At 45.3% G+C, this 27,658-nt stretch overlaps 1 protein-coding gene across 1 annotated transcript in view; it reads left to right on the top strand.

Moving 5' to 3' along the window:
* GABBR2 (gamma-aminobutyric acid type B receptor subunit 2) overlaps positions 1-27,658 on the top strand; it is a 367,555-nt gene that overhangs the window by 110,396 nt on the left and 229,501 nt on the right. The window contains exon 2 of the mRNA XM_081511648.1: positions 9,537-9,674. Coding sequence (XP_081367774.1) covers positions 9,537-9,674 — 138 coding nt within the window. The remainder of the gene's footprint in view (positions 1-9,536; positions 9,675-27,658) is intronic.

The raw sequence follows: 27,658 nt of genomic DNA, 5'->3' as shown, positions 1-27,658 counted from the left end.
TCTTATTTCCAGATTTAATATGTCAGTAAATGTTTCTTGAGTAACTACTCTATTCAAGGAATTAAATGTCACAGAGACTTACTTGTTTCTCTTAGTACTTACTGGATGCTCAGGAAATGTTTGAATGAATTAATTTCAATGAAAAAATAATACAGTGTTTTGGATTCTGGTTGGCCATGGTGCTGGACTAATTTTTAAACATGGTTTAACAATAATAAATGTTCAGTCCTGTGCTTTGGCTCAGAAAGTCAATCACAGAAGAACAGAAAGAGATGAACTCAAATGATTGAGAAAGCATTTTGGAGTATGAAAAGCCTACCAGTTTAAAAATGAGTTTCTGTCTATAAAAATAATATGTGCTTTAAAAATTCAAGTAAAATAAGTAAGTACAAAGAGGAGAATTTTAAAAACTCACTCAAAATCTCACCATCTTCAACTTGAGATGACTTCTATTCCAGACATCTCTCCATGCAGATGTTATAAGCAGAAAGATGGACAGAAACACTTTTATAAAAAGATCGTTATTACATGTTATGTGAAGTTACTGTTAAATTTTATTCATCTGAATGTAACAGAAGAAAATAAGGAAGTGTAAAGCAGAAGGAATTGTTCAACATTAAACAATTTTTCTTCACTACAGAAATTATTTGTTTTTAAAATATATGAGGGTAATAAAAGATTATGAAGAGCAGTGAGGTTAGAGTCCTGGCTTTTAAACTGGAGTTTTCTGCCTTAGATGGTACCCATTAAAATCCTTATATGGAAGGAGAGGAAATTAGCAATCTCACCACTCCTTTTCCCTCCTCCACATTCTGAATTTTATGTTACATTATTATCTTTACATTGTTTCATGTTAAATGGGTCTATCTCGCACTGTCACTGGTTTTTATCACAAGCCCTCCCTTCCTGAGATCTATACTTTGATTCTTTTTGTGGGTGGCTGGATTTTTAACATCAAGTAGTTCCTTCCTTCCTCCTCCTTTTTTTTTTCTAAGAATGGTTCATATGTGTTTTCTTACCAAGATTATGCATGCTGATTTAGTGATTTTCAATGATAGCAAACGCTGTGTGAAATAGGGACTGTGGTCTGAGGCTGCATTCATAGAAATCTGTGCTCAGAATGTGGGAGGTCACCATTTCATTTGTTTTAGCAATTGTGGCTAGGTATCCTCTAATCAAATCAATAAGGAAAAGACAAACAATCCAACAGAAAAGTAGGCAAAGTCACCAGTCCAAAAGAGGAAGTAGAAACACAAACATGTGAAAAAGTGACTTATCCTCTTCAATAATCAGGAACATACACATTGAAATGACCTATCAAATACCCACAGGACTGGCAAAAACTAAAGTCAGTGAGGATGTGTAGTAATGAGATATCTCAAATACTGCTGGTGGAAGTGTAAATGGATAAAATCACATTGACAAAATGTGGGAAATACTGTGAACAAGTGATTCCATTTCTGGGTTTATACCTTAGAGAAGTTTTACATATGTGTGCCAGGAGACACATAAAGAAATGTTTAGCTGTCTTGTTTACAACAGCAACTACATAAAACACTGGAAACAACCCAAGTATCCATCAACAAGGGAATTAACAAATAAACCATGGCATGTCCACAATGGAATGCTACACAGCTGTCAAAATGAATGAACTACAGCTTTATTCAACAATAGAAATCTCACAAACGTGATGTGAAGCTATAAAAGCGTGTTTCAGGCATGATTCTATTTACATATAGACTTAAAACAAAGTGAAATTAAATAATACAGTGTTTGGGAAACATACATATGATAATAAGGAAAAGCAAGGAAGGATAAACACAAAATTCAGACTAAGGGTTCTTCCTTATGAGGATGAATATGGGCAGGGTAGGCACCAGGAGCTTCAGCATAAGCTGGGGGTTGGGCATACTGTATGTTCACATCACTATTTTTCATGCTTTGTATAAGTTATATGTGTATATATATTCTTTCCTATGAGTGAAATATTTCATAATAAATTCTTATTTAAAATAAAACAGTGCTCTGAAATGACACTGCCTAGAGATGGAATTCTTACCATTTATGACTTGGGGCAAATTTTTAAACTCCTCTGATCCTCCATTTCCTTCTCTGTGAGATGGAAATAATAATAGTACCTACCTTAAATAATACTGTGAGGAATGAATAGGATAATTTATATGAAGTTCTTATTACCATGCTTGACATAGAGTGAGTACACAATACATATTAGCTTGTGTTGCTTTCCTGTGCAGGGCAGATGGAGGTATTTGGGGTGCTTCCCTAGAAATATCTGTCCTCTGAAAGCATTCTTGAGGATGTCCATAGACAAGAAGGGTGTGAAACCATATCATTCAGAGATGTTTAGAAGAGCTAAGGGGTCTACAGCCATACCACCCTGAACATACTTGATCTCGTCTGATCTCGGAAGCTAAGCAGGGTCGGGCCTGGTTATTACTTGGATGGGAGAAGAGCTTAGAGTCACTTGGCCTGAAAGCATCTCCTGGAGGCAAGCTGGCTGAGTTTAGGTATCTAAAGGGCTCTCGTGGGGGTGGAGGACTGCACATGTTCTGTGAGATTCTAGAGCAGGGGTAGGCAAACTGCAGTCAGTGGTCCAAATCCACCTGCTCCCTGTTTTGTAAGTAAAAATTTATCGGACTGCACCTATGTTCATTCATTTATGTATTGTCTGTGGCTGCTTTCCTGCTCCAAAGGGTTGAGAAGTTGCAACAGAGACCGTGTAGCCCACAGAGCCTAAAAATTGCCTGGCCACTTACAGGAAAAGTTTGCTGACCTTTTCTCTAGAATGAGAAGCTGTAATGGGGTATGCAAAAGCAGGGTGATTTCAAGACTAGCATAAGAACTTCTAAGAAGAGGAGCTGCCTTAAGGCAAAGTAGCTCCCTGGTGAGGTAATGAGACCCCTGGTACTGGAGGGATGTAAGCAGATGCTGACCACTCCAGGAGCAGGATGCACAGAGGACGACTTTGTACCAGGGGTGTGAGCTGTTCACATTAGCTTTTACATTCTCTTTCAACTCTGAAATTCTGTGCAGAGTAATTCCCAGTTTCAAATTGGCCGTTATTAACTCTGACATTTTCTTGGCGTTTCTACATTTTAACTCTCAGCAACATTTTCTTTGAAATTTTTCAGTCAAAAAAGTATTTTAATTCTTTAAAAATGAGATTTAAATGAAAATGGATTTCATTCTAGAGTTCTACTTTTTCATTTAAAAAAATTGATTTTCATGGCTTTTGGATCTATTCCCATTTATAGGTGCTGAATTTTAAGAGCTTGTATGTGTCCATTATGATTTCTCTGTGACAAGTCCATCTTGGTAGGGGAGGAGAGCCCTTTGAAAGTGAAACGGGAAGGGAGTTTGGAGGTGGTGACCATGAGCTACTGGAGATGTGAAGTCAATGGAAGGCAAGGGGATGGAAATCCTGCCAAAGAGAAGGGAGGGAGGGAGCGGGGTGAGAGTGAGGACCTCCCATGTGCCAGAACCCGTGTCCAGTGGCAGGACTGCAGATCAGAGGCTGGTCATTTAGCCTTAAACTATTGCAGGAGAACGTGAAGTCTGGTGGATTTAGCTCCCTACCTACTGGTCAGGTGTGGCTGTGCTGACAGAATACCCTGCAAAGGGGAGTGACGAGGAGCGGGGTTAGCGGGGAGGAGCGGGATTCCTAGAGGGAAAGTAAGAGAACGTGATAAAGTCTGTAGGTTTCTTAGAGGACACAAGAACCCCCTTACAGGGGCTCTGAGAGCAATTCTTCAAAAGCCAGATCGCTCAAAGACAACATGTCATAAATAATTTCTCAGAATGATGGTTTTGCCCAGTGACCAGCTCACTAAAAGCCATCTGACAGACACCTTAAGTGGGGAATAGAAAAGCTTCAGCGTTTTCCTGGCTCATGAAGGGGGAGGTCTGGACCCCACAAGAAGAGGACAGTAATAAACAGGCATTAGGGGAACGTCTCCAAGTACAGCATTTAGGAAGAACTGAAATGTGAAATACAGTTGAAATTGACTTTCACTTGCGCTTCAAGGACAAATCCTTGTGAAATAGCCATGTGAAGTGTCTGTAAGGAATCCCTTGAGAAACTCAAGTTTAGAGAAATCCCCCAGTGGTTTGGCAAATTGATCGTCAGGCAAACTGATGTGCAGTGGATGAACTTTCAGTGAGAGGCTTGTAGTGTGTGCTCAAGTACTGGCTCATCCAGGCTCGCCTGCAGGACACCCGCCCACACTTCCCTGAGCCAGAGACAAAAATCATACACAGGCAAGGACCTCTGGGGTCATCTCCTTTGGGGTTTTCAAACCTTTTTTGCGGCTCTCTGTGAAATTCTCTTTTCAAATTTAAGTATTATATGGCCCCTTGATGCTGTATATAGAACAGATCATGGAGAACTGCTGGTTGAAGTGAAAGTGAGGAGCCCAGAGCCCCTCTCACTGGCCCGCAAACATCTCTGCTGGGTCACAGGCCCCTGATGTACTGAATGTGCAAACCTCCATGCTGGTCCAGCCACAGAGACTCAGCTTTGGACAACTGGAGAGCCCCTCTACTGGGGACACTGACCATGTCAGCTCCAAAGAGACAATATTAGAAATGATGGGGAGGGACATTAGCATCTCAAATGGGACAGGTACACGCCTGTGATTTTTACATTGTTACTGTGGATGTGCTCTCGGGGAGCTGGAGAAGCGCCCTTCTTCCTTCCTTCCCATCTTTCTCTCCTTTTCTTTCTTACTTGGTGCCCAGTAGATTATTTCTCCTGCCTCAGGTCAAGTGTGCTGATCAGGAAGAGGCTTGGGCTCCCAGCACTGCCCTGAGGGGAATGGTCCTTTCTAGAACGCTGCTGACTTCCCTTCCCTTCGCCCATTGAGCTGAGTTCTCTAGTCTATTGAGAAAGCTCTGAACTGGGGGGTCCCGAAATATCTCCCCTAATCCTGAAAGGACAGTGGACAAGTCTCTTCACCTCTCTAGTCCTCATTGTCTGTATCTGAAAATGAGGGTGCTGGGTTGGCAGTGCCCACACATTTGGATCTTACACTCCAGTAAAGGCTAAAGAGACTGGGTCCCAGGGGAGCATGGAACAGAAATGTACATAGGTTAGAAAATGTGTTATTTTGCCACATTAGGAAATTAAAAACAAAATCCTGCTGCTATCTGAAATTTTATAGCAGAAAAACCTTTCAACACTATACAAACCACAAAGGATCTTTAAATTAACAATAGTTGTCTAAATGGAGTACATTTAACGTTAAGGAAAATCTCTCTATATTATTCTTATTTTTCTCATTTTACCTCACTACGTTAGTTTTCTATTGATGCTGCAATAAATGTCCACAAATTTAGTTTAAACCCCACAGCCACTCATTGTCTCACAGTCCATGGGCCATAAGTCCAGGCCTGCATGACTCTGTTGATCCCTCTGCTCAGAGCTTCCTGAGGCCAAAATCAAGCTGTTAGCTAGGCTGGGTTCTGGAGGCCCGACTATTCAGGTTATTGGCAGAATTCAACTTCAAGCCAACAATGGCACGTCAAGTACATCTCATGCTTTGAATCTCTGATTACCCCTCTGTTGTCAGCTAAAAAACATCTCTGCTTTTCAGGGCTTGTGTGAATACATTGGGCCACCTAGGTAACACTTTAGGGTCAGCTGATCAGTAACCTTAATCGCATTTTCAAAGTCCCATTTGCCACAAAACATAACATATTCCTGAGAGTAAGACCATGGATGTCATGGGAGCCAGAATTCTGCCCTCCACACAGTTTGATGAAAACTGAGTCAGATAAACTTTTCCAGCTCGAATACCGGTGGCCAGATATGCTCAGATTTTTGAGTTGATGTATTCAGAAGGTATCTGTTTGTGAGAAGCCAAGACATCATTATTAATGAAGAGTCTTGCAGGGACCTGGTACTGGGGAAATGTTTGCTGAACAAACAGGTATTAATAAGTTCATTGTTGCTAATATTATTTTAATGCAACTTTGATTATAAATCTTATGGTACTGTATCATCATTGTCATTAGTACAGATTAGAAAGCAAGCTAAAGTCATTACAGGAATGTATTAAAATGGAAAATGATTCAGTAAATCATGTTAGAAACAATTAAAACATGAACTGTTCTGTTATATCTGCTTGTGCTCCGCCCACAAAGGGAAGTTTTGCTTTCAATCAAGGAACAGGAACAATTAATAGAGGGTCCCAAGAAACAACAAGAATTTCATCTTTCTTCCTCCTGACCTCCCTCTTTCCTTCTTCCTTCCTTCCCATCTTTCTCTCCTTCTCTCTTTCTTGGCAAAAAGAAAAATTAGCTTGGCTAATTTTTATGCTTGCTAAGTCACTTCAGTCATGGCCAACTCTTTGCGACCCTATGGACTGTAGCCTGTCAGGCTCCTCTGTCCATGGGACTCTCCAGGCAAGAATACTGGCGTGGGTTGCCATGCCCTCCTCCAGGGGCTCTTCCCGCCTAGGGACCGAAACCGCATCTCTTTAAGTCTTCTGCATTGGCAGGCAGATTCTTTACCACTAGTGCCACCTGGGAAGCCAGGTAGCTAAAAAATTTTAAATTAAATTAAAAATTTCAAATTTAATCATTTCCTGAACCTCTCCAGAATACTATCCACACTCTCTAGGCTGACGTTCAGAGAGCTCTTTAGCCTTAGCCCAGGCCACTTTGTCCTCATCCTTGGTCTTAAGCACCCAGCCCCCAGAGCCCGCCCTGGCACTCCCCCATGGTGCCTCTGCCCCAGCACTGAGTCCTGTGCACCCCCTACAGGGGCCACCCATGCCCTTATCTCACTGGACAGTGAGATCTCTGAGGCCAGGAACCACGTTAGACTCGTGTTTCTATCTCTGTTGACACCCACTGTGGATCTCAGTCCAGAGTCTCTCAAACAGACGAGGAGAGAGCAACAGATACTACTCCATGCTGGTCCCACTTTACGGTCACTTGAGGGGAAGGGAGGGGGCAGCGAAGGGAAGAAGGAAGACACAGAATGGACAAGAAGACAACACTAGGGAGAGATATGTGGAAGCAGAAAGGGAGGGGGGGAACCGGATGCAGGGAGGAAGTCATTGGGCCCCTCAGGCATCCAGCAGACCCTTCCTGAGTCCTTAGGGAGGCCCCTGTGTAAATCCTGAGGAGACAACGGCAGAAACAATGACCAAAAGCCTTGTCCTCAGGCAGCTTCTTTTTAATTAAAGGATAGTCAATATACAGACAAACAAAAGTAGGAAAGATGACTTCAGATAATTTTAGAAACTACATCATAGCATTGAATAGGGTGGCATGTTGGAGAGTGACTGGGGGTGGGGACCATTTCGGGTAAAGCAACAGTGGAAACTTCCTTGAGGAGGTGACGGCTAAGCTGAGACTTGAATTATGAGGAGTGAGCTATGCTGAGAACCAAGCAAATATTATTCTCGTCAAAGTAAAAGGCAAGTGCCAAGGCCCAGAGGCAGGAAGGAAATTGCTTTTCCTTTCCAGGATCAAGAAGGAGGCTGGTGAGGCTGTATTTGGTGAGCAAGGGAGAGAATGGAGGGAAATCAGGTCAGAGTGGGAGGCAGGGCTAGATCTTGTGGCTTCTTGCATCCATTATGTTAAGGAGGGTGAAGAATATCATACCAAACTACAGTCAGTAATACAAAATAGTTATTATATAACCCAGTTAGAGCATTTTCTAACAGCCCTGCTTTAAGGTTATCTGATGGGGAGGAGGGTGAAATTTAAGGCCCAGACATCTTACAGTTCTCTAAAACTGGTAAGATGTGCTGGTTTTCAATAATTTCTTTTTCTGATCCTAAAGGTGATAGCTTTATTGCCCCATGGGACATTAACCAGTTTTGTATCTAATTTAGCAATCTTATTTCTTGTTTTTCCATTCTCTATAAAAAATCCCTATCTCAAATTTTCTTTTGAATCCATGTTGTTGTCCAGCAGATTCCCTTTATTAATGAGTTAAATAAAAGATTGATGTGTAACCACTATTGATTTTCATGAGAATTATGTTTTTAATGTTTTGAGAATAATATTCTGATAGGTGTTTGGGTTTTAAGTGCACAGAAAGCAGCAGAGTAAAAAGGACTAATTTATGTGTTACAAAGAAGCCTCAGACTGTGAGGTGATGAACAGGCTTAACTGGGTCTCAGGGGAGCAAGACACCCAGTTTGCAGCCAATCCCTCTGCCCAGGGCGAGATGGCCACCCGACTGGATGAGAGAGGAGGGGGTGGAGAGGAGGGAGGTGAGCCGTGACTGACTCCCAACATCCGAGGACGTTTGTCCTTGTTCATTTCCATAGCGGGTCACCAGGATCTGCTTTCCTCTCTCACATGTGAGCTCCTTGGCAGGGGCTGTGTCCAAGTTTCTCTGTTTGTTCAGCCTCCAGCCCTGGGCTGAACACAGAGTGGTGCTTGGCAAGTGTCTGCTGAATGAATTCTTCCACTTAGATTCATCTCATGCTCCTCCTCCAAATATATATAACATTAAAAAAATGCCACTTTATTTTTAGATGTACAGTTCAGTGACATCAAGTATATTCACACTGTTGTGCAACTATCACCCCCCACCCCCATCCATTTCTAAAATGTTTCCATCATCCCAAACTGAAACGGAACTCATTAAACACTAACCTCCCCACTTCCCCCTCCTCCAGCCCCTGGTAACTTTCTATCTTTGTGAATTTGACTATTACAGGTACCTCATCTAAGAGAAATCTTACATTTGTCCATTTGTGTCTGGCTTATTTCACTTAGCATAATGCCTTCAAGTTTCATCCATGTTTTAGCATGTGTCAGAATTCCCTTCCTTTTTTAAGGCGGAAAAATACTCCATTGTTTGTGTAAATCATAATTTGTTCATCCATTCATCTCTTGATGAATATTTGGGTTGTTTACACTTTTCGGCTACTGTGAATAATGCTGCTGTGAACATGGGTATACAAATATCTCTTTGAGTCCCTGCTTTCAGTTCTTTGGGGTATGTACCCAGAAGCAGAATGCTGGATCTTATAATTCTGTTGAATTCTGTTTTGGAGAACTGCAGGATTGTTTTCTATAGGAGCTGCTCCATTTTATATCCCTACTAGCGATGCACAAAGATTTCAGTTTCTCCACATGCTTGCCAATACTTATTGTTTTCTGCTTTTTTGATAATAGCCATCCTAATGAGTGTGGATTTATCTTCTTTTAAAATACAGATGACCGTGATGGGAGAGGCCCAGGTTGAGGAGTTTTGGGGCCCTCTGCTCAGTGTGGTCTGAAGGAAGATAGCTAGGAGCCTAAGGTCCTAGATTTGGAGGGTGCTCAGAGGGAGGAGAAGCAGGAAGAGGGGTACTGAGACCACACCTCATTGTGTTCACAGTATGGGCTCAAGACTGGCTTAAAGCGAGGCCTCATGATGGGAGAACTGATACCCAGGTTTCCCATGAGGGAGTTCTGTTTGTGTGAATGCACCATAGGGCCCTTGGCCCTAGGGAAAGCTGTTTCTAATTTTCTAATTTTGGCTTCTCTTTTTGTGTGTTGCTCCCCAGTGTGATAATGCAAAAGGGTTGAAAGCCTTCTACGATGCAATAAAATACGGGCCGAACCACTTGATGGTGTTTGGAGGAGTTTGTCCGTCTGTTACGTCCATCATCGCAGAGTCCCTCCAAGGCTGGAATCTGGTACAGGTAAGGTTTGGGCCACCTTTGGTGGGGGAGCTGTCTTTGGCCACTAGTCTTTCTCAGGGATGGGTTCCTTGCCCAACATGATTCCTGAATTGCCAGGTTCAGGCCTCCCCTGTTCTTTTCTGGCTAATTGCCCAGCCTCCCGTTGTCCTCACCTCCTGGCCTGATTCTCTGTCCTGTCCTGGCCAACACAGTGGGTCTCTAAAGAGTAGCCCTGACACCATCACTGTGTGTTTGAGATATATCAGTGACTCCCTAGCATGACTTTCAGGGCCATCGACATCCAACTAGTACTCCTATCCAGTCTCATCTTCTATCCCTGCCACTCACTCCATTTACAACCCACCTTTCCTTAAGTACACCCAAGACCTTCAGGCCTCAGAGTCCTGCTCTAGCTATTTACTTAACCAAGTGATCCAGACCTCCCTCCCCAACTGAAATTATTTGGTCTGCTAAGACTGCCTTTCTCCTTGGTTAAGCCTTTCTTGGCGCTTTTGGCTGTTACTCACTCTTTACACTGGCAAATGTTATACACTGTCAAATGTTCCACCAGTGAGTATATGGTCTGTTGCAGGTGAAAATCACCAGTGCTACCTCTTATTTGGAATGTGAGAGAGAAATATAAAAAATGCGAACCTAGGATAAGTGGTGGCCCAGGCACATGTTTTATTTCTTTGCTTCATCCATCTGTTCACCATCCATTCATCCATGCAACAAATATAATACAACTTACTATGTGCCTAGAATTTGGGTAGACACTGGGGATATAGTGTTGGACAGGACAGGCATGGTTCCTACCCTTTCAGAGCTTACATTCTAGGAGGGAGGCAGGCAGTAAGCAAATAAACAAGTAAGTAGTAATAATACTAAGAGCAATACTTGTATAGTATGTAAGTCGGACTTGCGACATATCAGACACTGTTCTGAGCCTGTATTTTCATTAACTCATTTACTCAATATAACTGCTCTTTGCTGTCGGTACTATTATTATCCCATTTTATAGATAAGGAGACCGAGGCACACAGAGGCTAAATAACTTGCCCAAGGACCCACAACTCATAGGTAATACAGCCATGATTTAAACTCAGGCAGTTTGACCCTTGAAATAAGATTGGGGTAAGGAAATGGCTAGAATAGAGGTAAACAGGGTGAGAGGATAAACAGTGGCTGTCCCCTCAACAGGAAAGGCCCCTTGGAGGAGCTTAGACCTGAAGGGTGAGAAGGGGTTGGTTGGATGAAGAGTATTCTACGTCAGGATGTAATAGCAAATGCAGACAGCCTGTGATGGGAACGAACCTGGCTTGTTGGGGAAACAGTAAAGAGGACCCTGGGGCTGGAGTGTGGGAGTGGTGGGTGGGGAGTCAGGGTGGTGAGAATGAGAAAGAAGGGGTGGGCAGGAGCCAATCCCTAGGGAGGTCTGGTTTCATTCTGTTTAGGGTGACTAAAGTCCTCTCTGAGTCCCGCCCTGAGGGCATGGGGTGCTGAGGGTAGAGCCCCAAGCTGGTGGCCCAGAGGGGAGGGAGGCAGCAGTGGCAGAGCTGTGACAAGGGAAAAGTGGGGTCCCAAGGGAGAGCCACCCACTCAGCCAGCCCTGGGTTCAGGAGGGCTTCTCAGGGGAGGTGACGTGGAACTGGCTGCGAGGGAGGAGAGGGCGTTGGACAGCTGGAGATGTGGAGGAGGGCGCTGCTGGCAGAGGAAACTGGGTGGGCAAAAGCGGGAGGTGGGAAGGAGCGTGGGCTAGGGGAGCAGTGAGTCATTGACTGTGGCCAAAGCAGGCCACGCTGAGTGTGGGTGGTTGAGGCCGGGAAAATAGCTCAGCGTGCTTTGGTGCAAACCTAGCCATGTGATGGGACCCGGCGCGGTTCAAGTGTGCCGAGGGCCCCTGGCTGTGATGCTGCACAGGGGCGCCTGTCTGTGATGCTGCAGACAGCCTTGAGACCTTAGTGGAGTCAAGAACCTTCTCTGTCCTTGAGCAGCCTCTCCCCAGCTCCCAGGAGCACGCCAGGCTCCTGCTGGTTGCGCTGGGTTCTGCCTCTCTGAACCTTAGCCTTCCCTGTGTACAGCAGGGTAGTAAGAGGGTGGACCTCACAGGGCTGCTGTGTGGGCTAAACTATTAAACAGGGATTAGAACTGTGCCCTGGCGTGTCCTCAGCAATAAGGGTTTCTTGTTTTATTGTTGTTGACACCCCTGCCCCGCCTTCTGCTACTCGCAGAGTGGAATACCCACTTGAATACCCCCACTACTTAGAGTTCCTTTGTCTTTCCTGAAACACTGTTCCACCACCTGAAACATCCCATTCTCCCCATGACCTATATGCCAAGACCAATCCAATCTCAGAGATACAGATTAAATGCTGCCTCTTCTAGGAAGCCTTTCCTTATTGCACTATCTAAAGTAGCCACTCTGGAAATTCTTTTCCTCCCTTTTCTCTGTTTATTTCTAGCAGAGCATGTACACAGTCCACCCCACCTCAAGCCCCTCTGCCTTTCCCCCTCTTAGGACTTTGCAGATATAGGGATGTATTTAGTTGGGCTGTGAATTCCTTGAGGACAGAAAATGGGCCTGTGTTACTCCTGTTTTTTTCTGGTGCTTCTCACTTCACAGACCTTATTAGGTGTCTGTTGAATAGTCAGAGGGAGGGAGGCTGGGAGGGATGGAAGGATTTGCAGATGGATGTTTTGCCCCAACATGAGAGACCAAGTTCCCTGGAAAATCCCCATCCAGAGAGGAATCCAGGAGCTTCCTGGCCTTCTCACAGCCTCACTTGGAACCGTCTGCCCCTCAGAATTCTCTAGGAGCTGCAGGAGCAAGCACAGTGTTGCACACTCCTGGCTTGGCAGCTAGTAGCTCTGAAGCCTTAGTGTGTACAAGAGGGCCTCTGGCCTAGAGAAGTTGACAAGACAAGAACTGTGTTATGAGGTGGGGGCTGCATTATTTATTGCTTCCCTGATGGCTCAGTGGGTAAAGAATGTGCCTGCAATGCAGGAGACACAGGAAACGCAGGTTCGATCCCTGGGTCAGGAAGATCTTCTAGAGGAGGAAACGGCAACCCACTCCAGTATTCTTGCCTGAAAAATCCCATGGAGAGAGGAGCCTGGCAGGTCTGTAGGGTCGCAAAGAGTCGGATAAGACTGAAGTGACTTAGCACTCATACATACAGTGCAAAAACAGTATATCTGTGGTATTACAATTTCATGAGTGTGGTGGGATTAGGAAAAATACAGGTTTCTTAGGAGAATGATAATGAAAAAAAGATTGATGAATGTATATGGTTCTACATCACTTCCATATCACATACCATGTTCCATTAATAAATGAATTACACTGTGTGGAGAATAGTCTATCCTGTATCCAGGTGTTTCCTACTAGACTGTAAGCTTCTTGGGGGCAGAGGACTCTCTAGTTACCAGTGCCTAGCACAAGGCCTGCCTGGTACCAAGTAGGTCCTCATAGAGTGCTAAACTGAACTAAGTGCAAGGAATAAGCTGGGGAGTCTGAAACCCTCCATGGCAGAGTTTCTCACAATGTGGACTTGACGACCATGAGGAGGCCAAGGACTTGGGAGAACAATGCAGATCCTCGGTCTCCAGCTCAGCAGAATCCCTCTGCATTGTCGACAGGGTGATTCTCGTACTCCATCCCCCCCTGCCCTAGGCATCTGCTACCAGACGCTGGGGCAGATCCAGGGCTCCAGCTGTGCTTGGGTGAGGGACACCGAGGGGCTAAGAACTGGGCAGTGCCCAGCAATTTGGAGAGTTCCGGGGACCTGAATCACAGGGTGAGCTCAGAATAGACTTCTCCCAGCCTGAGAAGCCAGGCAAGGAGGAGGTAGGAACAAAGATGTGGATCCCGATGGAGAGTAGCTCTGGAGGATTTCTGCCCCGCCACTCTTGGAGAACACAGCCCCATTTGCTATGGATTGGATTCTGGGGGCCCCCCGCCCCCTGAGGCTGAGTTTGAAGAGACAGTGGGTGAGTGAGTCTGCCGTCACGCAAGGGATTTGATCAGTCCCTTAACTTATTCAAAACTGGGCTCTGAAACAGAGTTTCACAAATGGGAAAATGCATGTAATTTGTGTAATTGAAAAGGAGCTCTGACTGCCCTTTGGGGGAACAATGCTTGCTGGACAGAGACAGTCTGGAATGCGCAATCAGTTGTTTCTGTTTCCTGGTGCTACAAAAATAGAGATTTGCGCCACAAAGGGGTGAAAATTCACCCTGGTGCTAAAATCAGTTAAATTTAACTTTTGCCTTTTGCTGGGCTTCTTGATGCATCGAGAGGCTAATATTGTTTAAGTCGTGATGTGAGTCACTGGGAGCATCAGCTCCTCCAACTAGAGGGGAGGATCTTCGTGGAGTCCAGGGCAGGCAGTGTGGGCTCTGTCTCTGTCCTCCTGGTCAGATCCCACTCAGGGTGCGGGCTCAGATCTGGGCCTCACCCCAGGGGAGACCCACCAGGACATAGCCTTGGGGGCATCCGGGGAGGGGAGGGTTCTGGCTGTTGGAGAACTGAGCACATTCAGACTGGAGAGCCTGCGGAGCACTGGGGAGGACAGAGGAGTCCTAGCTGCCTGAGCTGCATGGCTCTTTGAGAGACTTTGCTGGGTTTCTGAGATGTGGGTGGGGAGATGCAGGAGCAAGGCTGAAGTGAGAGGGAAGCAGGGCTTCCCTGAGGTCACGCCCTTGCTGCTGGAGGCATGGAGCATGGAGCAGGCTTCCTGCTGTGAAGTAGTGAGTTCCCTGTTGCCCAGTTTCCCTGAACATTCTGGTCTCATCCAGTCCTACTGTTAGGGAGATTTAATACCCAGAGTAGGCATACACCAGGTTGCTGGCTGTCACACTATATGGTGAGCGTCATTTATGAGAGCCAAGGATGTGCTCGTGTTAATGCAAATTTCCGGGCTCCACGCTGGGCAGGTCCAGGTTAAGGGATTCATCACATCCTTCAAGGACTGTGGACCCCGCTCCTCATCCCCACTGTCGTTCCAGGTGAGACAGATGCAGTTGGTTTCTGGGAACTTGCTAGGCCAGGTGATCCCTAAGTCCTGCTCGTTTCCCATACCTCAGCACACTGACGAGTGCTCCTGGTTCACACAAGTTTAATTTACACAGCCCCTGTTGGAAAGAGGACATTGAGGAGACAGCAGGGGCTGCTGCTGGGGCCAACATCCCAGGACAAAGCCCATAGCCCATGGCATGGCAAGAAGTTCTCCTTCATCTCGCCCCTCTCTTTGTCACCCACCTGCTCCTTCATCTAGCGACCACTTACAGGCTGTTTCCTCAGTCTGTGGTCCCTCCCCCTGGCAGAGCTTGCTCATTCTTCCAGATGCGGTCTGGCCTCTTCTTTCTCTGTGAAGCTTCCTGTTCCTTCCCCTGGGCTCCTTACCTGCATAGTCTTCCCGTGGGCTTTGCTGCCTTGTGCCTGTGCTTCCCTCCACCCCCGCCCTCAAGCGGCCGGAGGGCAGGGCCTGATGTGGTCCTGACTCAGATCCTGAGTGGTCCCTGGAGCTGGATGCCTGACTTCTGCACCTTAGGGTTGTCCCTAATGACGAGGGCAGACTCAGACTCAGACTCAGAGGGACCCGAGGGCTTTCCAGCTGCAGCCCCTTGGTAAAAGGACGTGAAGGGGCATCCGAAATGATCTCTGACTTGACCTTAGCCCACATCTCCCATCTCTGGCCCTGATGCTCTGTAACTGATATGCTTCCTTTGAAAATGTTTTCAGACCTGCTCAGAATCCTTTCCTTGGAGATCTGAAGGTGGCTAGCTTCTGATTCTGCCTTGCACAGTTTTGGAGACATTCTACAAACCTCCCCGCATTGTAGTCTGTCCCCCTGAAAGCACAGAGCCTGGGGATGAGTGGGAGGATTTGGAGCTGGGTAGGGAAGATCGAGGCAGGGTAGCTTGAAAAAGAGATGGAAGCAAAGCCAGCAAAAATGCAAGAGACGTGGCCAGAGAGGGTTCACACCCTGAGATCAGGACAAAATTCTTTCTAGGGAGTAAGATGATAGTTGCTTCAGCTTGCAGACAGAAATAGTCTCTCTGATGAAAATAAAGTCAGGTTCCTGAAGGGATAAAGGGCTGCTAGCTGGAAAACGCAAACACTCTTTCGTCAAGAACCGTATCCCGCAGAGCCTGTCCTTTAAAAGGCAGCTGGAGCAGATTATTAAATTGTAGATGCGTTTTTCCTGGCACTGTCCCAAGCCTCCCCTCAGCAGGCAGCCCACCCTGCCCCCTGGCCGGCCCCAACACTTGCTCGAGGACCTTCCTGGGCAGGACCATTTCAGTTTGTGTGATGGGGCAGTCTCCTTGGCAGAGCTCTCATGCGGGAGTGGAGGTGAGGAGGGCATGTGGACGGGAGAACCCTGACTGTGTAAATGTTGGCACATTTAGGACTTGATTTCTGAAAAATCTGAATCATGCTTGGTTTTGACATTAAAAAAGAAAATCTGTGAAAACCCTTAAATCAGGCCCTTTGCTATTTACTGAATTCCAGCATAGCTCTAAATTGTTGGTCAATGCCATTTCCGTTATAGGAACAGAAAATTTGTCATCTGACTTGATTTTCTCATGTGATTATCTTATTAAAGCTATTGGTTGCCTGAGAAAACAAGAGACTGTTTCTTACTTAGCTGTGGTTTGTGGTCTTTGATATGTATTCATAGAAAGGCATCAGGTCTTAGCAATCACTGGGTCCAGTCTTCCCGCTGTATAGACTGGGAGCAGAGGCACAAAGTGAGTAGGATCTCAACCAAGTTCTCACAGCAAAGCTGGATCCCATGGCTCATTCTCCAGAGCTTTGTAATTACCCCCTGGTCTTATTTTCTCTTTCTTAGCCTCACTTTTTTCTCTCATGTAAAATGGAAATAGCAAAGTAGCCTCATATGTTCTGTGCAGCTGTGAGAATCAATGAAGGTGTTTCCTTTTTTAGCTGAAAGCACCTTTAGAGACTGCAGAACATTAGCTGCTCTTATGATGTCATGAGGTGACAATGTCACAGTGACAGGGACTCCTCCCAGAAGCAGACCTCTGATGATAGCCCCCATTTTGCGTCAACAGCAAAGGTTATTTACTCTGGCACTGCAGACCCGAAACAAAGACATAGCAGGCAGGATGGGGGTTCTTCAGCAAGACACTCAAAGTGCACATGACCTCTGCTTCTCAGCCCCCTAGGGTCAAAATCCAACAGGCCGGAATCTTGCCACCGCCCAGCCCACATGACTGCCATGCCCTTGCATGGAGTGGGTGATGGGGACTGTGGACCTGATCGAGCCATGGCATGCTTAGGCGTGGCTAGGAACTTTGCTGCTGCTGCGCAGCTCTCTAAGAAAGAGAATGGAGGCCAATAATCCAGGGCGGGTTGGAGCCATTTCTTGGCACTGGTCTCCAGAGGGGCCATTTAGCACATTAATAATCTATGAGATGCTTCCACCTTCTGGATTCATTTAAAAAAAAAAAAGAAAGAAAGGTGGGGGAGGAGAAAGAGAAGAAATATTTAAAGCGTGAACTATGGGCTGTGTGGATGGGGGCGGGAGAAATCCTGAGGACTGGAGATTATGGATGGCCCTTCATGGCAGTGACATTGGAGGCCTGGTGCAGTAAAGGAAGGTTCTGAGAGCACGTAGAGGGTCTTTCATGAGGGGAGCGAAGGTTTCCAGCTATTGGTTTGCGTGCAAATGGGTGGGAGGAAGTATGAGCCCTCAGCCAGGATCCTGGCAGAACCCATTGATAGTCTGTGGGGAAAGGAAAGTGCTCTGTTCCCATTCATTCATGCTCATATTTACTTATTCATTCCTTTAACAAGTGCAGTGCCTGCTATGCACTCTCCCAGACCAGTGCAAATTCCACTGCCCAGTGCTGCCACCCCAGGACAAGTGGGTATTGGCAGAAGAGCAGTTAGGCCTAGTAGCCAGAACAGAGGCCGGGAATCTAGAAGCTCTGCGTCTTTGTCCCTCCTATGTCTCTTACTGACAGTAAGCTTGGGCAAATTGGCAAGCTCCTGGAGCCTCACAGAACTCATCTGTGAAATGGGCTAACTAAACCTGCCCTTCTGGGGCCACTGAGAGCATCAGGTAGGACAGGGAAGGTGGAGCAGGTGATGACCCTTTTCAGACTGCAGCCCCTATAGATTAAGGTTCATATTACCATTACTGACGCTTATGGCATCTGAAATGCCAGCCAGGCCCCAGGCAGGGGGAAACTCCTTGAAAAACTATGTCTCCATTTGTCTCTAGATTTAAAGTTTTGTGGGTGAAGTGAACTATCACAAACCAGGAAGGTGATTCAGAACGGTGAGATTAAAACAGAGACCCTGCAGGAGAGGCCAAACAAGCCCAAGGCATCTGTAAGCAATGTACACACCCTCTTTCCTGGTTGAGTTTTCAGAGAAGCAGAAGCAAAGAAGGGCACTATGCTATCGAGTGCATGGCGGTTTCCAGTCTATTCCTGCCAACGACCCAACCCATATCTTTCTTGTCCATCTGGTAAAAGATTCAATTCAAGGTTCTGACCCCCATTTTTAATTCAAGACCACGGTATCTAAAGTAATATCAGTTCCCAGCGTGTAACTCCAATGGCCTCATTGTTGATGCGTCTCTCACCGCCTAGAAATATGCTGGGTGTAAATAATTCATTCTAAATAAATAAATTACTCGCACTGCTTACGGTATGGCTGATGCTGCTAGGAAGCAGCACAACTGCACATTATGTTGAGTCGAGTCTGGAATTACAAGTTGAATCTGGAAAGAACTGGAAAGGGAATCAGAAAAGGAAGTCCCTCCAGGAGGACCAATGTGTAAAACAGGGTGACAGGACAAAGTACATGTGTGCTCGGTCATGTCCGACTCTTTGTGACCCCATGGACTGTAGCCCACTAGGTTCCCTTGTCCAGGGGATTCTCCAGGCAAGAACACTGGAGTGGGGTGTCATTTCCTACCTCAGGGGATCTTCCCAACCCAGGGATTAAACCCACATCTCTTGCGTCTCCTGCATTGGCAGGCAGATTGTTTACCACTGCGCCACCTGGGAAGCCAAAATAGGGTTGGGTAGTAATAATAAATGTGGAGCAGATAGGGACAGGAAAGGCTCAGGCAGTGGGGCATGAGCTGATCACCTTCACCAGGCTGTGTACCGCTTGTGGAAGCCTGGTTTCTGGGTGCTTTCATGGTGCTCCAGATGATTCTGATGCACAGCGGTGAGTGAGAACCCCTGTCCCAGAGCGACGGGCCACTCTCAGGTGGAGACTGGATGGCTCCTGGTGGGGATGCTCAGAGGGGATTCAGGCCCTAGATGAGGGGGTCAGACTCGGTGATGTTTCCCAACTGCAGCTGATGGTAGGACTCATCAGGTGGGGCAGGGTGGGGGCGGGGTGTTGATTTCCTGGTTAAAATTCAGATTTCCAGGTTCCTTGATCAGCATCTCCTGGGAAGAAGCCTGGGGAGCTGATTTTAAACAAGTGCCTTGGATAGGTGCTATCATCAGAGAAACCCTGGTCTAGTGATTCTCTGAAGCAGTGCAGCCCACTGGCCAGCAGCAGCACCTGGGAGCATGTTAGAAATGCAGACTCCGGATACCAGACCTCCTCACCCTGACTCTGAATTTTAACAAGATCCTGGGTGATTCTTGCCAAGTCTAAGGTATCTGCCACCCAGGATTACCTGGAGTTTCTGAAGGGTTTACCAGGTGTATCAGCTGAGTGGAAAGAGTTTTTCGGCTAAATGTTCAAACTCCAGGTGGCTTAGGGGAGAGAGCGACTGATTCAGGCTGAGGATCCGCTTTTGGAATGTCAGAGCGGAAATGCAGTTGCAGTAGTGTTTTCAGCTCCTCTGGACGTCCCTGCAGTCAGCATCAAGATGCCACAGGGCTCTTGTCAAACTGTGCTGCTTGAGCCTTAGTGTGACAGGCTGACCTGGGAGGCTCTTTCAGCCATGGTGGCCAGGAGCACAGAGGGGACCTGTAGTTCCACATAGGGAACAAAGGAGAGGGCGCTGGGTCAACACGAGGACTCCTGGCTTGCCTTCCTGGGCCTGCTGTCTTCAGCCGGATGGCTTTACGCAAACCACCTCCCCTTGCTGGAGCCTGAGCATCCTCTCTGTGATTGTCTGCTTTCCTCCCAGGACTGTGGTGACACTCGTGTGAGGCAAAGCCTGGGTTGCTCGGTTGCTCTGGGGCAAAAAAAACAGGGTTTGTGTCATAGTGTGGCACTGACGGCCCCTTCCTTGTCCTGTTTGATAAGGTGGGCTTGTGCCCATTTGTACAGATGAGGAAATGGAGGCCCAGAGGGGCTAATGTGCTTGGTCAACTCTTAATACTAATAATAGCAGTATTCTTCTTGGGCTTTGGTCACATGGGCTGGGATTCCCATCCAGGCTCTGTCACTTGTTAACAGGTGGCCATGGACAGAGAAGCCTGGCATGCTGTAGTCCATGGGGTCGCAAAGAGTCCGACACGACCGAGCGACTGAACTGAACTGTTTGGCAGATCACTTAGCCTTTCCCATGCTCAGCTCCTTGTTCGTGACCTCGGGGGCACTGTACTGACCTGGCTGGTTGTAAGATGACCTGACATGATCCATGCTCAAGACTCCTTCAAGAACCAGGGCACCCACCCGGCCTCCTGCTTTGCCTCCCAGGTAGGGGCAGGGTCGTGTGGTCTGGGCCAGCTCCCTGAGGCTGGTTGTATAGCCTTGGTGCATCCCTTTCTGGGCCTCCTATCGTCAATGGAGAGGGGTGGGCCAGCCAATGGGCCAGATAACCTTGATAATGTCGTGTCCTGATTCCCTGTATCTCCTGTGGCTCAGAGCCATCAGCACCTGCCTTCACCCTGGTAGCTTCCCTCGTGGGCCCGGCCTGTGATTCCCTCCCCTAGGGGCTCACAGCCTGGGGCCTGATTCCCCTTCCATTTCTAAGCTGCTTACCACTTAGGCATGGCAATCTGCCCCAGAGCTCTCCAGGCAGAGAACCCTGCATTCCAAGGGGAAGGAAGTGACCTCAGAGAGGTGAGACAGCCTGCATGAGGTCACACCACAAATAGTGACAGAGCTGCGGTGCCAGCATTCTGTTGGGTCCCTGTCTTGTCCTTCCCCGCGTGCTGAGGGATAGAACCTGCTCTCTGCAGCCCCCAGGCCCTTGCCTATGCTGTGTCCACTGCTCGTGCCCTCTTGATTCCCCTCTGCACCTGGCAGAGTCCTCTGCATTTTCTGATATTTAGTTCAAGTGCTGTCTCCTTGCAGATCTCTGATCTTCCCAAACCTGCTTCAGCTGCAGGAGCTCCTTGCCACCTCTCTTTGCCTTTTCTTCACTTATTTCATCTCTGCCGTTTCTTCAGTAGATTGCAGTTCTCTGATGAGGTTTGCGTGTTACCCACCACACTCTGAACTCCTTCAGAACAGTCCTTGCCTGTCTGAGCCCTGGCTGTACCCAAAGGACCTTGCATAGGACCTGGCACTTAGTCGGTACTCAGAAAGCATGAGTGAACACATCTGGGTGGCGTGTGACAAAACCAATTTGCAGTACCACTGGCCTACATTTCAACGGCCTTGGCCATGGGGCGGGCACAGTTCTAAACGCTGTGCATAAATGAGCTCATTTTCTCCACACACCGACCCTGTGAGCTGGACACACTCTCCTCATTTCACAGATGAAGAGACAGAGGCACAGAGAGGTTGAGTGTCTTGCCAAGGGATTGCCGGGATGAAGTAGCTGTGGAGCCTGTGCTGGCATCCGTTGGTACACTGCTTCTCACAACTTCATCCAGTCCTCAGGGCAACACTGTGGGGAGGGAAGAACGGGTGTCATCCTAGTGAGGCGGAATGAGGAAAATGAGATGCAAAGAGCAAGACTTTCCCTGCTTCCTGCTGCGAGCAGACCTCAGCGTGTAGGAGTAGGGGCTCCCTCCATGTCTCTGGAGTTCCTCCCCAGCCCAACTTGCCTGTCAGCAGATGACGACCCGGGCTGGTGTGAGTCTCTCTGTGCAGACCTGTGTTCTCCCTGTAAATGATTCATGATGTGCACACACACACACACACACACACACACTTTTAGACTTATTACTCATCCAGTAACTTGTTGTATATAAAAAATGAATGGTTCCTTTGAACTCAGAAAATAGATGGACTGGTTGTCATAAAAATCAATAACATGCTAAGTATTTCAAGCATATAGTACTTAGAGTTCTACTCTAGGTGGTTTTGTAATGAATGGCTTGATTTTTTTAAAATAGAGCATAGCCTACTTTCGTTTTGAATTATACAGAAGGCTTTTGCCTTGAATCTGTTTACTAAGAAGATTAAATAATTGATTATTTCCCTGATGCTGAGATTGAGCCTTATTCAGTAGGAAGCGCTCAACTTGAGAAAAACAATCCGAGGTCAGATGACTATTGAGACATTATGCACAAATGCAGATATAGGCATCATTTTCTCAAACTTCCCCCAGCTTCCCACACACTGTTACATGGCTTTGCATGACCAGAAAATGGCTCCCTTCTTGTCTTGGGTTTCTTCGAAAACCCCAGGCCCCTTGCTAGAGTAATGGGTGCCTAGACCCTCGGCACAGCAAAGCAGCCCCAGCCCAACTCAGCACCCACACTAGCAAGAAGGGATCTTTGCTCAGTTCTCAGTTTCAACACCACTTCTCTGGAAAGCCTTTCTAGCCAGATCACAGCCTCCAATAGACACGTGCATGGCACCTGCCTCTCCCAGCCCTGCAACATCATCGCAGGTTCAATTCCTGGTTCAGTGTTGAGCCTGCCTGAGTGCTGTCAGCTCCCTTCATGAGGGTGAGATCACATCTCCTTTGCTGGCACTGCTGGAATCCCAGAGCCAGAATGTGGCCTGGAATACAGGAGAACCTCCAAGGACTCCTTGTTTTGTTTTTGTTTGGGAGTTCCTTCTTTCTTAATCTCTCACTTTTAGGAAAAGGGAAAGATATTCCCATCTGAATGCAGAGTTCCAAAGAATAGCAAGGAGAGATAAGAAAGCCTTCCTCAGCAATCAGTGCAAAGAATAGAGGAAAACAACAGATTGGGAAAGACTAGAGAACTCTTCAAGAAAATTAGAGATACCAAAGGAACATTTCATGCAAAGATAGGCTTGATAAAGGACAGAAATGGTATGGACCTAACAGAAGCAGAAGATATTAAGAAGAGGTGGCAAGAATACACAGAAGAACTGTACAAAAAAGATCTTCATGACCCAGATAATCACAATGGTGTGATCACTCACCTAGAGCCAGATATCCTGGAATGTGAAGTCAAGTGGGCCTTAGAAAGCATCACTACAAACAAAGCTAGTGGAGGTGATGGAATTCCAGTGGAGCTATTTCAAATCCTCAAAGGTGATGCTGTGAAAGTGCTGCACTCAATATGCCAGCAAATTTGGAAAACTCAGCAGTGGCCACAGGACTGGAAAAGGTCAGTTTTCGTTCCAATCCCAAAGAAAGGCAATGCCAAAGAATGCTCAAACTACCGCACAGTTGCACTCATCTCACAAGCTAGTAAAATAATGCTCAAAATTCTCCAAGCCAGGCTTCAGCAATACGTGAACCGTGAACTTCCAGATGTTCAAGCTGGTTTTAGAAAAGGCAGAGGAACCAGAGATCAAATTGCCAATATCCGCTGGATCATCGAAAAAGCAAGAGAGTTCCAGAAAAACATCTATTTCTGCTTTATTGACTATGCCAAAGCGTTTGACTGTGTGGATCACAATAAACTGTGGAAAATTCTGAAAGAGATGAGAATACCAGACCATCTGACCTACCTCTATGCAGGTCAGGAAGCAACAGTTAGAACTGGACATGGAACAACAGACTGGTTCCAAATAGGAAAAGGAGTACGTCAAGGCTGTATATTGTCACCCTGCTTATTTAACTTATATGCAGAGTATATCATGAGAAACGCTGGGCTGGAAGAAACACAAGCTGGAGTCAAGATTGCCGGGAGAAATATCAATAACCTCAGATATGCTGATGACCCCACCCTTATGGCAGAGAGTGAAGAAGAACTAAAGAGCCTCTTGATGAAAGTGAAGGAGGAGAGTGAAAAAGTTGGCTTAAAGCTCAACGTTCAGAAAACTAAGATCATGGCATCCTGTCCCATCACTTCACGGGAAATAGATGGGGAAACAGTGGAAACAGTGTCAGACTTTATTTTTTTGGGCTCCAAAATCACTGCTGATGGTGATTGCAGCCATGAAATTAAAAGATGCTTACTCCTTGGAAGGAAGGTTATGGCCAACCTAGATAGCATACTTAAAAGCAGAGACATTACTTTGCCAACAAAAGTTCGTTTCATCAAGGCTATGGTTTTTCCAGTGGTCCTGTATGGATGTGAGAGTTGGACAGTGAAGAAAGATGAGCGCCGCAGAATTGATGCTTTTGAACTGTGGTGTTGGAGAAGACTCTTGAGAGTCCCTTGGACTGCAAGGAGATCCAATCAATCCATCCTAAAGGAGCTGGGTGTTCATTGGAAGGACTGATGTTGAAGCTGAAACTCCAATACTTTGGCCACCTCATGTGAAGAGTTGACTCATTGGAAAAGACCCTAATGCTGGGTAGGATTGGGGGCAGGAGGAGAAGGGGACGACAGAGGATGAGATGGTTGGATGGCATCACCGACTCGATGGACATGAGTTTGGGTAGACTCTGGGAGTTGGTGATGGACAGAGAGGCCTGGCGTGCTGCGATTCATGGGGTCGCAAAGAGTCGGACACGACTGAGCGGCTGCACTGAACTGAATTGAACTGAACATTGTGAATTCATGGATTTTTAAAAATATGTTAAATGGACTGTACTCCAATTAGTTGCAGACATTATTTTTTTAATATAGACATTAAAGCCTTTTTTCTGCTCTACTTATATTTCTGACTTACCTCCAAATTTTCTTTCCAGCTTTTTATTTTGAAAAATTCCAAGCCCATCAAAAAAGTTAAAAGAGAGTAAGTGAACCTCATACACCCTTTATGTAGATTCTCCAGTTGTTTGCATTTTGCCCTGTGCATTTCCCTCTCTCTCTCTCTCCCTCTGCATGACCCTGCCACTACACTCTTATTTTTTGTTAAAGCACTTGATGATACTTTGCAGAGGCAATATTTCATCCCTAAATATGTCAGCGTGAATTTCCTAAGAGCAATTATATTCTCTTATTTAACAATAGTATAATCATCACATCTAAAAAACTAACAGTGATACAATAATGCTACCAATATATGGTCCATATTCAAATTTTCCCACTTGTCCCCAAAATGTCCCTTTTGGCATTTATTTGTCAAGGTAGGTGGGAAGGGATCAAGGGTCCAGCTGGGAGGATGTGTTATGTTTGTTATCATGTGCTTAGTCTCTTTAACCTAGAACATTCCTCCTACTTTGGTGGGAGTTGGGGTGGGTGGTGCTTTTGTGATATTGACCTTCTTGAAAATCCCAAGCTATAGTTGTTTTATAAAATGTCCCATAAGACCAGAATTTGAATTTGTTTCTTCACAATTAGATTCAGGTTAAACAGTTTGGGTAAGGTGAAGCTACATTTTTTATATCAGTGCAACGTGTAGGAGGCCCACGTGTGAACTCTTATCAGTGATGCTGAGTTTGATCACTAGGTTAAAGTGGTATCTGCTAGATTTATTGTGACAATACCTTTTCCCCTTAGTAATTTTGATGTAATCTATGGGGTAAAACTTTGAGACCATGTGAATATCCTGTCTCCCATGATCTTTGGTTTTAGCATCTGTTGATGGTCCTTGCCTGAATCATTGTTAATTATATTGGGGTTGCAAAATGGTCATTTTCTAGTTCTATTTTTCCTTCCACATTTAAGCTGATATTCTTATCTACAGAAGAGTGTTCCCTTTTGACCATGTCTTTCCTTCCTCCTGCCTGCTTCTCTCCCTTCCTCCTTTCTCTGCTGTCAGACTGGGTGTTTACTATTTTACCTGCCTTAGACTTGGAGTTAGCTATTTCTCCCAAGAGCCCTGATTCTTTCTGATGGGGAGTCATGTTTAGAAACCAAGACCTGCATGCTAGGCATGCTCATTGCTACTGGGGTTCACTGCTTCTAGGTTTTTTCAGTGAACTCAGGTTGAAACTATAATTTTTCATGTTTTAAACAAACAAAAAAAGTTTAATTTGAATCTGACCATCAGGAGATAATCATGCAAATATAGGACATCCTACAATTCACCTGGCCTGGATTCTTACAAAAAGTTAATGTTGCAGAAAACAAGAACAGTGGCAGAAGAGCAGAGCACTAGTTTGAAAAGCGATTGAAAAAAATATGTAACAATCAAAGGCAAGGCTCATGTGTTGATGGGATCCTGAATGTTTAAAATGTAAAGGGCATATTTGGGAAATTGAAGAAATCTGAATGTGGACTATACATTAGATAATACTGAATTACTGTTCATTTTCATTAGCGTGATAATAATGCTGTAATGATACAGGAGAATGTCATTATGAGGAGATGCATTCTGAACTATTTAGGATAAACTGTCAAAATGTCTATAAGTTAACTTCAAATGTATTGAAAACAGAAATGTATCTGTATGTATATGTGTGTCTGTGTGCATATATATTCATATATATATATGTATGTATTTATAGAGAAGGAAAGCAGACATGGGAAATGGTGAGTGGTGAAGGAGATAGGATATTCATTGTACTGTTTCTTCAACTTTTTTCTAGGTTTGAATATTCTCACAATAAAAAGCTATGAATCTGTGTGGGGTTTGGGGTGAGGAGAGACTATAGCCCTCCTTTTCTGGTCAATAAATATGTGTCCAAAAGTCCCTTTACAGATTTTTCTCCATGTGATTACATTAGCAACTTTATATACTTAAAAAAAAAAAATTTATATACTTTACAGTGCCTTTGTTTTCAGTTTTCAGGGTTTGATGTTTTTCCTATTGTTAATTAATTTTATTTTAAAAATATAAAATTTTAAATTAAATTTTTTAGTTAATTTACATTTAATTAAATTAATTTAACTTTCCTGTGATTGATGTTTCCTATTAGGTGCATTCCAAACTAACCAATCTAGAGTTACTGTTTCTCAGATCCTCTCTTACTAGGCTAAGTGATTGCAAAATGTGGTTAAAGGCATTTTTTTTGTTGTTGTTTGTTTGTTTTTTGTTTTTTTATTTTATTTTTTTATTTTCTATTTTTTAACTTTACAATATTGTATTTGTTTTGCCATACATTGACATGACTCCACCATGGGTGTACATGTTTTTCCCTCCAGAACCCCCCTTCCACCTCCCTCCCCATCCCATCCCTCCAGGTAATCCCGGTGCACCAGCCCTGAGCGCCCTGTATAATGCGTTGAACCTGGACTCTCCTTCATCTGAATAATTGTACCATTTCAGCTATCCTGCAATGGTTTCTTGGAGAATTCCAGCTAACACACAATCTTTGTGTATATCCAGTTGGATGAGTTTAGTGTCGCTAATTTCAGTTGAATTCGATTACAATTTATTGAATTGCTTCAAAACAGATCTGTGTTTAAGTGCCTTATTTTTGGTGCTATGTTTTAAACTGATTGTATGACCTCTGGGAAAGCATGTAAAATGTTTACAACTTTTATATGACTCTATAGTCAAGACTATTCAACAAGCAGAGAATTCTTGGCTCCAATCTAACATCCCTCTTATTCCATGCCATCTCTGTAGATAACAATTTTTATTAGTTTCAAACTTATTCTTCTAGTGTTTCTTGTTGCAAATAAGCACAAATGCGTGCACATGTGTTTATTTTTCTTTCTCCTTATGTAAAAGTGAACATACTATATATATGCTATTTGGCAAGTTGCTTTTTCACTTAATTTTCCTGGAACTGACTGTTTTAACACTACTTAAAGACATTGCTTATTCTTTTTACAGCTGCATAGCACTTCTTTGTGTGAATATACTATAATTTGTGGGCTTCTCCAGTGGCTCAGCAGTAAAGAATCAGCCTACAGTGCAGGAGCCGCAGGAGACTTGGATTCAACCCCTGAGTCAGGAA

This window comes from Giraffa tippelskirchi, chromosome 1, assembly GCF_054371585.1.
Source record: "Giraffa tippelskirchi isolate mGirTip1 chromosome 1, T2T-mGirTip1v1.2.pri, whole genome shotgun sequence".
Classification (NCBI taxonomy): Eukaryota; Metazoa; Chordata; class Mammalia; order Artiodactyla; family Giraffidae; genus Giraffa; species Giraffa tippelskirchi.
This window is presented reverse-complemented; position numbering and strand designations above follow the sequence as displayed.